Here is a 14662-nt window from a genome sequence, read left to right on the forward strand (position 1 = left end):
AACAGTTTGAAGGTATCTATCACTTAGACTTGGAAAACTGTGGCCCATGAAGATTGCATCCTACTTTAAGTGCAGAAAACTGCCAGTTGAGTTTCCTAAAATGGCTTAGCACAGCAGAGTGTTTAAAAACTGTTTTAAATGGGTAGAACTCATTAACATCATGTGGTGGTTGTCACAATAACTTGTGACATGTCAGGGGTTTCCTAATCCCAGCTGGTGATCTACTTATCTTTAATTTAAAAAAAAAGTCACTCCAGTCTTCAGAAAGGGCAAGGAGGATCCAGGAAACTATAGGCCAGTCAGCCTCACCTCTGTACCTGGAAAGGTGATGGAACAACTTGTTCTGGATGCTGTCTCCATGCAATTAGAAGAAATTCATCAGGAGTAGTCAACATGGGTTCACCAAGGGGAAATTATGCTCGACTGACCTGGTAGCCTACTACGATGTAATCGCTGGTTGAGTAGGTTGCCAGAGAGCACTGGATGTTGTGTACCTTGACTTCAGCAAGGCATTTAACACTGTCTCCCACAACATCCTTTTTATGAAACTTAGAAGTTGCAGGATAGATGAGTGCATGGTGAGGTGGATTGAGAGCTGGCTAACTGGCAGAGCTCAGAGAGTTGTCATCAGCAGTGCAGAGTCTGGTTGAAGGCCTGTAACTAGCAGTGTTCCCCAGGGGTTTGTGCTAAGTCTGGTCTTGCTCAACATAGTCATCAACGGCCTGGATGAATGGATAGAGACCATCTTCAGCAAGTTTACTAATGATACAAAACTGGGAGGTGTGGCTGACACATCGGAAGGCTATTCTATCATTCAGCGAGACCTGGACAGTCTAGAAAGTTTTGCAGGAAGGAACCTGATGGCGTTTAACAAGAGCAAATGTAGAGTCTTGCACCTGAGGAGGAATAACCGCATGCATCAGCACAGGTTAGAGGATGACCTGCTGGAGAGGAGCTCTGTAGAGTTGGATCTGGGTGTTCTGGTGGACAGCAGGTTGGCCATGAGCTAGCAGTGTGCCTTTGTGGCCAAGAAGGCCAATGGTTTCCTGGGGTGCATTAAAAAGAGTGTGGCCAACAGCTCGAGGGAGGTGATTCTCTCCTTCTACTCTGCCCTGGTGAGGCGAGGCCGCATTTAAAATACTGTGCTCGGTTCTGGGCTCCCCCATTTAAAAAAGGGAGGGATCTCCTAGAAGGAGTCCAGCGGAGGGCCACAAAGATGATTAAGGGCCTGGAGCATTTCCTATATGAGGAAAGGCTGAGTAACCTGGGTCTGTTCGGCCTGGGAAAAGGAAGACTGAGGGGAAATCTGATTAATATTTATAAATATCTGAAGGGAGGTGGGAGGCAAATAGACGAGGCTGGGATCTTCTTGGTGGTGCATAGTGGTAGGACAAGGAGCAATGGCCTAAAACTTGAACAAAGAAAATTCCATACAAACATGTTGAAGAACTTCTTTATGGTAGGAGTGACAGAGCACTGGAACAGGTTGCCCAGAGAGGCTGTGGAGTCTCCTTCTATGGAGATATTCAAGACCCATCTGGGCACCTACCTGTGTGACCTGTTGTAGGGAACCAGTTTTAGCAGGGGGGTTGGAGTCGATGATCTCTTGAGGTCCCTCCCAACCCCTGCAGTTCTATGATTCTGTCAAAGGCAATGCACATCTGCTTTAAACCTCAAGATACTAAAAGAGATGTGATAATTAAATGGAATTTAATAGCCCAGGACCAATAGACAAAAATCACATACCTGCTTTCCATATAAGTTTTTCAAAGGATTATAAAGTATGCTGCAAATACGAACGAATACAAGCTCAAACGCATACCCTTGTTGATAAAGCTCAGTCTGCTAAGGTGCCTGAGTTAAGTGACTTGATTTACAGAGACACTATGAATTTACAGTTTCTTGGTTGCCTGATGGAAATAAAAGTCAGGCAACTTTCAATTTAAAAATCAATTTAGAATTGTTAATGGGTCTTCCAGTCAAAACATTTTGTGTCTAAGCAATATTCAAATGGGGTAGTGATGGTATATATGCCTTCCTTCAAAATATAGTCAGAAATTTGTCCTAATGATTTTTGTGCTCAATCCTTACTTCTTTATGTCTACTGAAATAACTGCTTCTGCTCTTAGTGTCTATCTAATGATGGGGTGGTGTTTTTCTCTTCTTCCATATTGACAGTGCACAAGAGTGAAAATGAGAGGGAGTGGCTGTGCCAAATTTTAACATGGGAAATTATGCAAAAATTAGAAAGTTTGTTCAAGACAAGGTGAAGTGGCAGCTAAGAGACTTCTAAAAGGAGTCATAACTATTACTAAATCTCTCTTCCAGTACTTGAAGGGCTGAAAATGTGCTGTATAATCTGTATGTTTTATAAGGACTAGGATATAAGAGAGAACTCAAGAAAAATAACTGAAAGAGAAATTAAATGAATTAGAGAAACTAAATAAATTATTTGCATCATTGCTTGCTCTAAAAGAAACTGTGTAGATTCCAAAACTATAGTTCTGATTGGGAGAGGAGAAGAAAGGGGCTGGAATTGAAAGAATCGTGAAGTTAATAGCAAAAATTGGCAGGACTAGAAATTACTAGGACTAAATGGTGTTCAGTAAGTGCTCTGAGGGAACTGAAGAATAAATAGCGGGATTTCTAACAGCAGCATGCAACTTTTCAGTTTCATAGTACTAAAAGGTGTAAATGTAATGCCAAAACCCCGTTTTGCTAGGGACCTGACTAGACAATTAATATGAACTGTAATGAAATAAAAATTCTATGATGTTTGAATTGCATAATTTTTGAATGTTTGTGATATTGATAATTAGAATAATTTCTTGCTATTCTTTTCAGATTCTGCAAACACCATTAATTTGGTAATTGGTTGGGTATGGCTGAATAATCGTCCAAAAAACAGAGGCAGATGGCAGGAAAAAAACTTAGCATAATAATGCAAAGCATTCAGGGTAGTAACGATGAGGGCTGCCTGGCAAGTAGTGGGGAAAGGCCTTGTGAGATTTAATAATTATGCCATAAAATGACAGATGATATTCAGCGTAGGTGAAAACAAAGTGATGCAAGAATCCTATGTTGTCATACAAAATGAGAAGCTATGAGCAAGCTATTAGCACTCAGGAATGAGACATGCAGTTCCATGATAACATCAACTGGTTGCTAGGTAGCAGATCAAAAAGCGAATGAAATTAGGAATTATTAGAAAAGGAACGGAGAACAGAACAGAGGACATAATTAGGACTGTGTCTAAATTACATAGTTCACCCATAAGTTGAGTATCATGTGCAGTTCTCCTGTCATCTCAAAATAGTTATATTAAAGCTGGAAAATGTTCAGAAAAGAGCAGTGAGGGTGATAGAGTTGATTCTCTGTAAGACACATCTAAGTAGACTGGATCTCTTCAAGAAAGAAGTTCTGATAAGTCATTAAAGTGTAGAGAGAGCAGATAGAGTATAAAATGAGTTAGGGACTAGCAATAGAATCCAGCAACAATCATGTTGAAAAGAGAGTGCGCACTTCACATTGACAAATCACAACGCAACAAGCGACAGGTGATCAGGAAGTACAGTATGGCAGTGGGAAATACTATTTATGCTTAGTCTCTTATTTGTAACTTGTGGACTTTCATAGAGTTTTAATACATGCCTAAGTGTTGATAATTTATTGATAAGCAAATTTTTGCAAATCTCTGGTAGTCATGTGAATTTTCAAAAATGAATTGTAATATGAAAACATAGTACTGTAAACCTATTAAGAAGTCTCTTTCAGACTTCTCAGATGAAAAATGTTTCTAAAGCATTAGATAATACACACCAGCATGTCTTAGCTGTAGGATTTTCTTCTTCTTGCAAGAAAACTTATATCTCAATAGATCAAACTTCCTCTTTTTAGACTAAACTCCCTCTTTTTTTTTTTTTTTTTTTTTGAAAGAGGGATCTTAGTTATGCTAAGGAGTCCTTTATTAAGATATGTACGTGATTTGTATGTCTGGGTAGGCTGGATTGATGGGCTGAAGCTAATTTTATGAGCTTTAACAATACCAAGTGCTAAGTCCTGCATTTCAGTTACAAAAACCCCATGCATCACTACAGGCTTGGGGTAGAGTGGCTGGCAAGCTGCAGGGTGAAAAAGGATCTGGGGGAGGTTAGGGTTGGATATTAGGAAAAATTTCTTCTCGGTGATGAGGTGTTAGAACAGGCTGCCCAGGGAGGTGGTAGAGCCACCATAACTGGAGGTTTTCAAGAAAAGGGTAGATGTCGCGTTGAGTGACGTGAGCAGTCACAGGCATGGTTTGATCATTGGACTAGATGATCTTAGTGGTCTTTCCAACCGTTATGATTCTATGATTTGTAAAATAATATTAAAAAAATACAATAAATACAAAAAACATTAAAAATATTTCATTTGTAGTAATTGTTCTTTTGGTGCCAGTTCTGTGCTGGCAGTTTAATAAACTGTTATTCAGTAGCACTAATATTCAAAAGACTTCTGTAATAGAAGCTGGCAGGTGTTTTATAAGAGCAAAACTGTTCTTTATGAAAGCTTTATTTTCTTATACAGATAGCCATTTGGAAGAATTTCCCACCCTCCTTCACTGTGCAGCCAGATTTGGATTGAAGAACCTCGCAGCAGTTCTACTCAAGCATCCTGAGGCCACACAATCTTGTAAAATAACCAATATAGATGGAGATGATCCAGCAAGTATTGCTGAGAAGCATGGACACAAGGAACTAAGAGAATTAATCAAAGAATTGTCGGTACGTTCATATGCTTTTTCATTTGCCATCAATAACCAGATAACAATGACGTTTCCACTACTGAAATTGCATAACACTTCTTTTTGTAAAGCCTTGTACAATGTAGTCCTCCTGTTGTAAAATATTATTATATTCTTGCTGTCTCAGGAAGAGGGATCAAGGTGGGGTACAGTCACTTTTTCTGCACTGTTGCAGTGAAAGTAAAATTTTCTATGCTGCTTGAGTTCTAGGCTCTAAATGGGAGGAGAACAGTAAATCAGAAGTGCCTGATGTGGCCTGAAAACACAGATCTAACTGTGTTATACTGTAATGGTTATATTGTGAATAGTCTAGCCCAATCATCTGCATTAGTAGATATAGATATCTACTTTAAAATCACTTCAAAAGTGATTTCTGAACTCTCTTAGCATTGTCACTCACATTTGACAAAGAGAATGTTTGCCCTGCCTTGGCTGTTCACTTTATTTTACCTCTCTTTGTTAGATGAACTAAATTTTTTTTTCCGATGGTAATGCAGGAGGGTGTTTGAGCAGTGGTTGCCTTTCCACATGGAAGAAGACAACAGAAAAATGTTCTCTATTCTAGCAAGCAAGCTATTGACAATAAAATATAACAGAATTGACAGTACAAAAAGGGATGTAATGCAGAAACATTTGAGAGCTTTAATCTATTTTAAGTCTTTATTGTGATAACTATAATATGAGTATAGGTGGTAATCCTTGTCCCAGATGTTTTAAAACCTAGAGAACAAATCAGAATAATTTTATATCAGAGAGAAAGACAGGATGTGAAGGCTAACAAAAGTAAGCTTATGCTACAAAGACCTGTTGTAGTTTTGCTGATGGTGTGATTTTTTTTTTGGTGTTAGACTCCATGAGTTTTCTTCTCTTCAAAGTCTGTTGCAACCATTTGTCTGTGAAAGCCACAAGTTTTACTTGTCCATTAGTCAGTCATCTTGAGGTAACTATGGATAGACATAAAACTAAAGATGAGTTTGAAGAAATACACAATATCTGTGTAGGTTATATAGGAGGGAATTTTTAACATAACTGGTGAGGAAGGTGCAAGAAACCAAAAAGTGAGTTAAATAGCAAAAGATACAGTAAAGAATGGAAACAATGGGTGACTGAGATTAGCTATTAAAACTGCAGAGCAAGGATGTGGGAATTGATCGAGTTTTTTTTACTTGATGCAGCTGTCATCTAATGTAAAGGTGAAGGAGAGAGGCAGTGAAGAAAAGTTTTCTGTAGTTAGTGTTGAATTGCAAAGCTTACTTTAGCAGTGTATTTTGATCTGATCCTCTTTTAAAATGAGCTAAAGGGGAAGAAAATTGCAGCCCATAATGCCTGGAAGTAAGACATTTTGGCAGTGGTTGAGATGCTGAATGAGAATGTGCTATTTACCTTTTTGTTGTTGTTAAACAGCTGTTGATACCAACTTTATTTAAAACTGAGAGAGGGAAAATATCTGCAAATCAGGAAGTTCATACCTAATGGAGAATGTGATCTGGTGATCTGTCACCATGAGGTGACAGGGCATATTTCATTACATTTACTGATACAGAGGTGATGCCTTTATCTCGGGTTTTGGTACAGTAATCAAGATCAAAATTAACTGAAGAATATGTGGTCCTCCTTACCATCCAGCATAAAGCTGTCCATGAAACCATACAAAGGTTGCTTTCCTGGATTAAAGTGTTAGTAAAACCAATTCTACTACCATTGTAAGAATGTGTAGTCTGGTTAGGATATGCAGTATACTTCACATTTTCATCTGATTGAAATGCCATGGCTCACTAATGCAACACAAGTAAAAACTGGAACATACTTCAAGTCTGCTAAATGTGTAATATGACATTTTAGAAATGTTAGCTCCAACCTCAGAAGAAAAATGGTTTATTTGTGTCCCCTGTAATAGTGCACTTAAGAACAAAAACATTTACTGTACTTCTGTAATTGATGGGAATGTGGAGAAAAAATACTTGCGTGGCTCTGAGCCAAGCAAAATTTAGTTTAATCATGATCCAGGAACTTCCTGTTACAGTTGGGGTATTGAAATTGCTCATTATTACAACAGCAGTACCTTTGTACTTGGCATACCTGTCACTGTTTTAAAATTGTAACCTGTGTTTTGCCATTCCTTTTAGGAATAGTGGCAAAATATTCACAGTAATTCATCACTTCTATCTTAAAGAGCAATAGGGTTCCAGAAAAATGAATGTATTAAATATAGGTTCAATTTGTCTAAAAACTTGAAAAGTGCCTTTCATTTGCTTTTGTGCTGGGGAGTCCTTTGGGGAGTCATTATTTCTTGAGATGTGTGGTTAGAGAGAGAAGGCAGCAAAAGGGGAAGGGGCTACCACAGCTACTATTTCTACCTTCAAATCCCAGGCTTTGTCATGCTGGCCTCTTCGGTGTATGCGCAGCACATCTGTGCTTGGAGCTTTCTGGTGTTGAAGCGTTGCTGGTTATACCCTTCATGCCCAGTAGGCATACTGCAAAGGTGCTCATGGCTCTGTTGGCGAAGGAGAGATGTAGGACCTAACTTGCACACTGGTTCATCTGTGGCACAAGTTTCCTGTGTTTGTTTAAAAATCTCTTTTCTGAACCTGAATGCTGACAGTGTTGTTACGGGAAGCATTACAGTCACAGCAAGCAGATGTGGCATGATCAGCTGACATGCCAGAAGCTGATCTCCTGGTCTATGTAAGTACAAAGCACAAGGGAGGGATCACGTAACGTGTAGCATGCTTCTGTTGATACAGCTGCATGAATGAGGGAGTCAGGAAGAGATTTTCCTCTTTTAGTAAGAGTGTTATATGCAGGAACATTTGATGCTAAAACATCCCACCATTTAATAACCTGTATAAATGTCTGTTCCCCAAAGCAGTGGTGTCTACCTCGACTCTTGGAATTCTGTATTTCAAAAGCTCCTTGAAAATGTCTCCCATGCATCAAGGGAACATTGCATGAATTGATCCATTTGTGTTAAAGGTACTAAGCTGATGGAGCAGTCTCTAATAGAATCCGCTTAATGGGGATTGTGATAAAGCTCTGTCTCAAATATACCAGTAGTTTATTAAGCAAATTGTATTTTTCTTGTATTTTAGCGCAAAACTACTTAAATGGGCACTCTTTTCCAATTCTAACACGTTTCATTTGAGCTTCAATTAATTTCAGTTACCTCTTCTGTGGCATAAAAAAGGAATATTGCTTAATATTCTGTGATAACATCCTGAATTGTCACTTTGTCTTGTGATACTGTTCCTCTGTAGAACCAAGGGCTTGAATGTTTTCCATTATTGCTTTTCGGTTTAATTCTTTGAATCAAGTGTGTGAATTTAAAACTAGTAAGAGGTGTAAGTAACTAGAAATACTGACAGGAGTCCTTGTCTCAGAGAATCTGAAGAGGAGAAATGATGAACCTTTTGAGCCTTTGCTCCAGCTGATAGCTCAAGTTTCTCTAAAAATGTCTTGGAAAGCCATTTTGATACTTGGTTGCTGTTCTTGTTTCGCTGTGTGCTTTTAAGCCTACATAAAAGTTCTGTTTACAGAAAATAAAGAAACTAAATTCTTATCCAGCGCACAAAGGAAGACTTCAAAAACTAGATGAGAGCAAATTTCTGAGCATTAGGTGACTAGTAAGTGAACTATATACAGTCTGTGACCTGACCATTTAGAACTGGAGGTTGCACTGATAGCCGACTGCTCTAGGCATTTAAGCTTTGGCATGGGCATCATTCCTTATTTGGCACTTTGGATTGCTAATTTCTCCGTCCTTTTATTATGCTACTGACTGGGTCAGTCAGGGAGATTACCGTGTTCCACTTGTAGTATATGTCACCATTTCTAAGAAAAACAAATTCAGAAAGTGGTTTATTGGTTGTTAATGCAAATAACTTCTGATTGTTGGCTTTGGCCTTTGAAGCAGTTTCCTAGTGGTAACATAAATGTTATTTAAATATAAAAACTGAAATAATTGTTTCATGTTCCACCAAGCAGTGGAGACAGGACAAATTCAATTTGATTTTTAATATATCTTTTGGCCTTTCTGAATTGGCTGTCTAAAATGTGAGGCAGAAAATAAAGGTTCATTTTTTTTTAACCAAGACCTATGGCCAACCCTGTGACAATGGGTATCAGAACAATGGACAGATAGTAACATTCCCTCTGCTACCAACAAAACCCTGTCTGGATTTCATAGTATTTTCTATGCCTACCTGCTTCAGGCATCTCTCTTAGGCAGCTATTGAAAAAATAATAAGCATTTAATTCTGCACTTTTTAGTGAAATTTCTGTGGATTTGGGTAGACTGGAACAGTCCCCTCAAGATAGGCCTTTTGTGAGAAGTCTGCTTTTTTTTTTTTTTTCCAGAAGAGAGAGTCACATTAATTCTTTTCTAGCTGTTGAGGGACAACCTGCAAAGTCTAGCTTCATAGTTATTGGGGTTTCTGTTTTCAGCAATTCTCTCAGTAACAAAGATAATCTTACAGGTGGTCATAATTTTAATTCAGAGCTTATTTTGTGGAAGATGTGTTAGATAAGTGTCAGGGAGGAAATTGTTTCTGCAATAGCAAGCTGTATTTTTATAAATACTTGGGAGCTTAAAGGATGGGTAGCTCTGTAGGCTGTTATAATTCATCATTGTACGCTTCTCCACTCATATCCATGTCTTATTTTGAAGTAAATGTTGAACGGGAATCCAGAATTTCTTCAAATTTTTTTGAAATAGGAAATAATCCACACAAAAAAATGTATTGTGGAATTTGAGGGTATTTTTTTTCTTCAGCTATTTTATGCAAAATGAATATTTCCTGGCTTTTTAGCTACCATCTCCAAATGCCGATGTATCTTTAGATGGCAGGAATCCCTTTAACAAGGATTCTCATGGTTTGATAGAGAAGCTCATCAAGTATAATCTTTTTCAAATATAAAAGTATTATTCTTACATCAGTGTTTGGCTTTGTGTTTTTATAAAAGGCTGTATGAAAAGGCAGAGCTCCCTACCGTCAAACTGTTAAGTGTTCAAATATGGTTGCAATCTCTTCCTAAGCTATGAATTTTCTGCTGGGTAAGGACCACGTGTAGAAAGATGATGTGTATACGTATTAAATAATCTTAAATGAAATTAACCTGATTGCTCTCAGTATTTGTTTAATTCCTTTAAATGCTACTGTAGTGTTGCACTGGCCCATTGCTCATTGCTTTCAAATAGCTGGGAGAGTTTGTGAGAGAGAAGATTAATCTGGTTTCTAAAATTTGTGTTAATCCACTAGTGATTCCTCCGTGAAGGCTGCTGGGATAATGTTCTTTCAGCAGTATTTTAACGCTTAGAAACGTTGGTTGTATGCATCCTTTAATACGCTGGAAGCTAGTTAACTGAAATGAAGAGCTGAACGTTGTTTTCTTTTTTATACTTATTAGTGAGTAGAATGAAATCAAATTCTTAAGCCTCTTGAGGAATCTGGGCAGAAAAACCTGTAAATTTCTGCCTGCTGACAGGTAACCATCATCCTATGATTTCCGTTAGATGTTTGTTCATGTAGACCTCCTTATTTTTTTCTAAAATTCCTTGTAGAGAGGCTTTGCCTTAGCAATGCTTGGATTCTTTTAGGATTTGTCTGGGGTTGGGGTATTATTTTTATTGTACTGTCTGTCCATGTTTCCTTCTCTCTTCTTTACGTGTTCTCAGAGGGATTTGTTCTCTGTAATAAAAACTTGCTGGAACTTACTGCCTTTTAGGATTAGAGTCAACAATTTATGTTTTAATGAAGAGATGAAGGTACTGACTGAGCACGGACAAGTTTTGCTTTAAGGAGAAAAGCCTAAATTTCACCTTTAAAAAAAAATACAGACATTAAACACATTTTTAAAGTTTCTGCATTGAATTTTATTCAAACTAGAAACTTGTGCCTTAACAATGGTTAAATATTCTGTCGTAACAACAACAAAAAAAAGGAGCTGCAGATTTGGAAACCTTTTGTATGAGATGCCTATTGAACTTTTTTATATAATTTAAAATGAAAAAGGATAGTTTTTCTGAAGAATTATCTGGTATTTTGTCTAGTCTTCTGATATTCTCCTACTACAGCAGTGGCGCAGTTGTTTGCAAATCAGAGATTCAAAAAGCTTTTATAGTTTTTAGGGAAACTTGAATACTAATGGAATCTCAAGGAAAATACTTGTGAATTGGATTGCTGGAGTCCTGCTGACTCTTTTGAGGCAAGGCAGCATCAGGAAAGATGCTTAGAAAGTGAACTTTGCCTTTTTGTTGCTTTTTGTTTGGTTGGTTGCTTGTTGGTTTTGGATTTTCAGAAAACAGTCATCTGCATTATTAGAGTCTGAACTTGTTTGAATAAATGAAAAAGGTTTGGATAAACTGTTTATGTTAATGAAAAATGCAAATACAATGCTTTACGGAAAAATGAGAAAACAAAACTGACCGTGTTATGTAGTCATAGAAATCAGTGACATGCTATGTCAAATATGTCCTGTCTTTAAAGAAGCATGGAAATAAATGTGCTCAGGCAGACAGAGACTCTGTACTAGTCTGAAGATTTGTTAGAAAGTATATGGCAAAGATACACAGAATAATGATGATTTTCAAAGTAAATTAGCTGTTTTTGCTTAACCTCTGTCATAAGGGAACAAGCAAATTTGACATGAAATCCTATCAGCTGTAAGATGTAATTTCTCTATTCAGCTAGTTAAGTTACTACTGATGCCAAAAACGTAAGAAGGATTCAACAGGCTACACGTTTTTGTGGATGCTGGAAACTTTCAGTCGCTGTATGTCATGTTTTGTTTTCGTCAGACGAGCATAAATCCTCCACACAAGTTGCAAACCAGCTGCAGGAGGTTAAAGCAGCTACTTCCTGGGAAGAAGCTACTCCATAGTTGTCCGTTAGAACAGTTGCTCCTGGTACCTTTCTATGAACTTTCCTGTGCTAATAACTGTTAGTCGGTGAGCAGGTTGCTTTTCTACTTTGTCCTCGGATACAGACATTTCAGACATGCTTATAACGCAAAGGAAAAGTTTAAATGATTTAAAATTCATCCACTAACTCCAGGTTTACAGCACAAGGAAGGAGTGCTGGTGCATTCCAATGTAAAGACAGAAGCAAGTTCTGGGTATTTCCTCTGTTGGATGAAATGATTTTCAGGTATATGTATAGCTGTCAGAAAGCAGATGTACTTCAAAACAGTATATGATCTCAGTGAGACTATCTGGAGTATGCCCTTTGGCTGCCTCCCAGTGATCTGCAAAGGAATCAAATATCTGTCTCATCTTACAAGCTGGTGAGCACAAAGGAAGATAGTACTATATCAAAATCACCTTCTTCCAGCTCCTCAGAAGGGAAACAGCAGTAACAAAAAGCACACAAAGAGCAAAACTATTTAAAGAAGGAAGGGATAATGAAGGAAAATAAGAAGAGAAAGGGAGCTGTTAGATATTGTGGTAATGTAGTCTCTGATCCAAAGCCAGCTACTTTTTGAACTACATTGCAATGTCCAAAAGCAGAGGTTTGATCTCAAACCCCCCCAAAAAACTAGGAGGAAAAGCAAGAATTAATGAATAAAGTTAGGTAAGATACTTGCTATGTCTTTAGCAGTCTGAAGGTTCAGAGTTCTGCACAGTTCTAACAGTGACTTACTAGACTTTCCTACAGCTGTAATTTATTGCTTAATTAGAAAAATTGTCTTTAGGCTCTACATCGATAGAATGACCACTGGGGAAAGGCATTTCTCAAAGCTACCAAGCCCATTATATGAAACTGCTTTAAAAAATCCATTTGTGCCTGTATATCATTAGTTCTGCTTAGTACAGCTGTGAGCAGTCTCCATTTATAATTCTGAGTATCCTTTACAGAAAGCACGATCTTTGTTTTGCCTTCTCCTCTTCCCGCCCATGTATATTATTCTACAATAAATGATTCAGTATTTCATACCCAAGACTCTAGGGTAACTAGCAGTATTATTTTGCTTTTCTTGTATTTGGTGCGCAACTTAAAATGGTTTTTGGTTTCCATATGCTGTCTAACTCAGAAAGGAATATACGTCTCTTGCTGTATATGTTGACTTTCATGAAGAAAGCCAATATGCTAATAGATTGCTTTATAATATGTTGATTTGCAGTCATTATTATGCTGTCTGTAACAGGCATAGGCAGCCATGATCAACCCCATGAGCTATATGCCAAAGTCCTTGTGAGTACAGTAGCAGCAGTGTATGTATGTCAGAAGTTTAGGAGTTTTTCTTAGGCAGAAGTTAATGGTTCCCTCTTCCCATTAGTGTGAGGCATGGAACAGGATCTCAGTGCTCTCTGATGAGTCACACTGGCTTGATTTTACTTGCCTCTGAGATGTCACATTATTTAGCTGTTCCTCTGTGGTCATAAGGGTAATCTGGGAGCTATTCTTCAAATACTAGAGAACAGCTTAAGAACTGTGGCCTTCAGAATTCCAGCTGAGTACATCTGCTGTTAATAAATAACACTTTCAGGGAGCCAAAAGAATGGAAGTAGGCAAGAAAGTCTTCTTCCATGTAGAAGACATTAGCAAGTTCCCTTCAGGTTACCGAGGAAAAAACACAAAAATCACTATCTGAACCAGACATGGAAGTAACTTAAGTGTGATTCCTAACGCAATCATTTAATCAAAGATCTTTTTTAATGAGATATATTCAAGAAAAACAAACAAAAAAACCAGAACACCTGCTTCCAGCTAATGAGTTTCCATGGAGATTGTCTATGACTCCTAGCTACTTTTCAAATTAAAATCCTGTGATGCAATGAAAAGAGGCTAAAGGTGGCAAAATCTAGGACTGGTATACAAGAACTGCAGTAAATTCTGGTCAGTTTGTCCTAGGGACACCTATCATCATTGACAACATAATCAGTAAACTATATAGCTGTAAAAACTAGTAATGTTAATAGATTTATTTGCTCCTCTTTTCACAAGAGTTTTGTTTTGTTTTTTTTCACAAAAATAGGCAGATGTAGTTGGAGGCCTGAGCTAGCCATGCAGGCAAAGAATTAAAAAAAAAAACTTCCTAGACGATCCAAAAAAGATCATTTCAGGATTCTGACAGCAAACACATTTGAGTTTATCAGTGAGAACTGCTCACCTCGTTTTTTCTTCCAGATTATTAAATAAAGTGTAATTTGTTATTTTGATTTTTCTCGTTTTCCTGTGCGGCTATTAAGTGCACCCATATAAAATGAAAGATATTATTTCTTACTACGTTTTTGTAAATTAAATGACTAAGAAGCAAAAAATGACAAGTAAGCAGTTGATTGAACTGCATTGTTTTGCTATGGCTCATGAAATATGATATGTTTAGGTAGAACTTGGGCACTCTGAGAAACAGGCTTCATTCAGCCCTTTGACTGTGAATCATTACTGAAGAACAAATAATGCACAGTGCTGGGAGCAAAATGCAGCACATTTTTCAGGCAATACCTAGCCATGAGGTATAGTTAGACTTGCGAGAAGTGAAATTCTTCAGAAAGGTGGTAAGCAACTAAATAGGGTTTTAACTCTGTATCTGCAAGCAGGTGGGTGTCAACAAAAGAAGTAGATGGTGGAAATGCATGAGTAAGTGCTGTAAGCAACTTTGGGAAAATACAGAACTGCTGTGCTACTTATGAACAAAGACATCCATTCCACAGAGCAGAAATAGCATATCCAGGACATAAATGAACAAAACCAAATCTTCATCAGAGCTGAAGTTTTAATCCACCTACCAGAGCAGAGTAGAAAAAAAGGTAGAGAACAGAAGAGTATACAAGGATTTGGAATAGAGAACTTTTTTTCTTAGGGAATGATTTCTAAGGCGACTACTTAAACTAGTAAGTGGGGATCACCAAGAATGAAGAATACACATTGCACAAGGTATGCT

The 14662-nt window shown here is 37.7% G+C and overlaps 1 protein-coding gene across 3 annotated transcripts in view; it reads left to right on the top strand.

The window, feature by feature from the left end:
• The window catches only part of BANK1 (B-cell scaffold protein with ankyrin repeats 1), a 142118-nt gene that overhangs the window by 56502 nt on the left and 70954 nt on the right, over nucleotides 1-14662 (top strand). For all 3 annotated transcript variants that reach the window (XM_021396059.1, XM_021396058.1, XM_021396060.1), the window contains exon 7: nucleotides 4567-4763. In XM_021396059.1, the coding sequence (XP_021251734.1) occupies nucleotides 4567-4763 (197 nt within the window). The remainder of the gene's footprint in view (nucleotides 1-4566; nucleotides 4764-14662) is intronic.

This window comes from Numida meleagris, chromosome 4 (assembly GCF_002078875.1).
Source record: "Numida meleagris isolate 19003 breed g44 Domestic line chromosome 4, NumMel1.0, whole genome shotgun sequence".
NCBI classification, from domain to species: domain Eukaryota; kingdom Metazoa; phylum Chordata; class Aves; order Galliformes; family Numididae; genus Numida; species Numida meleagris.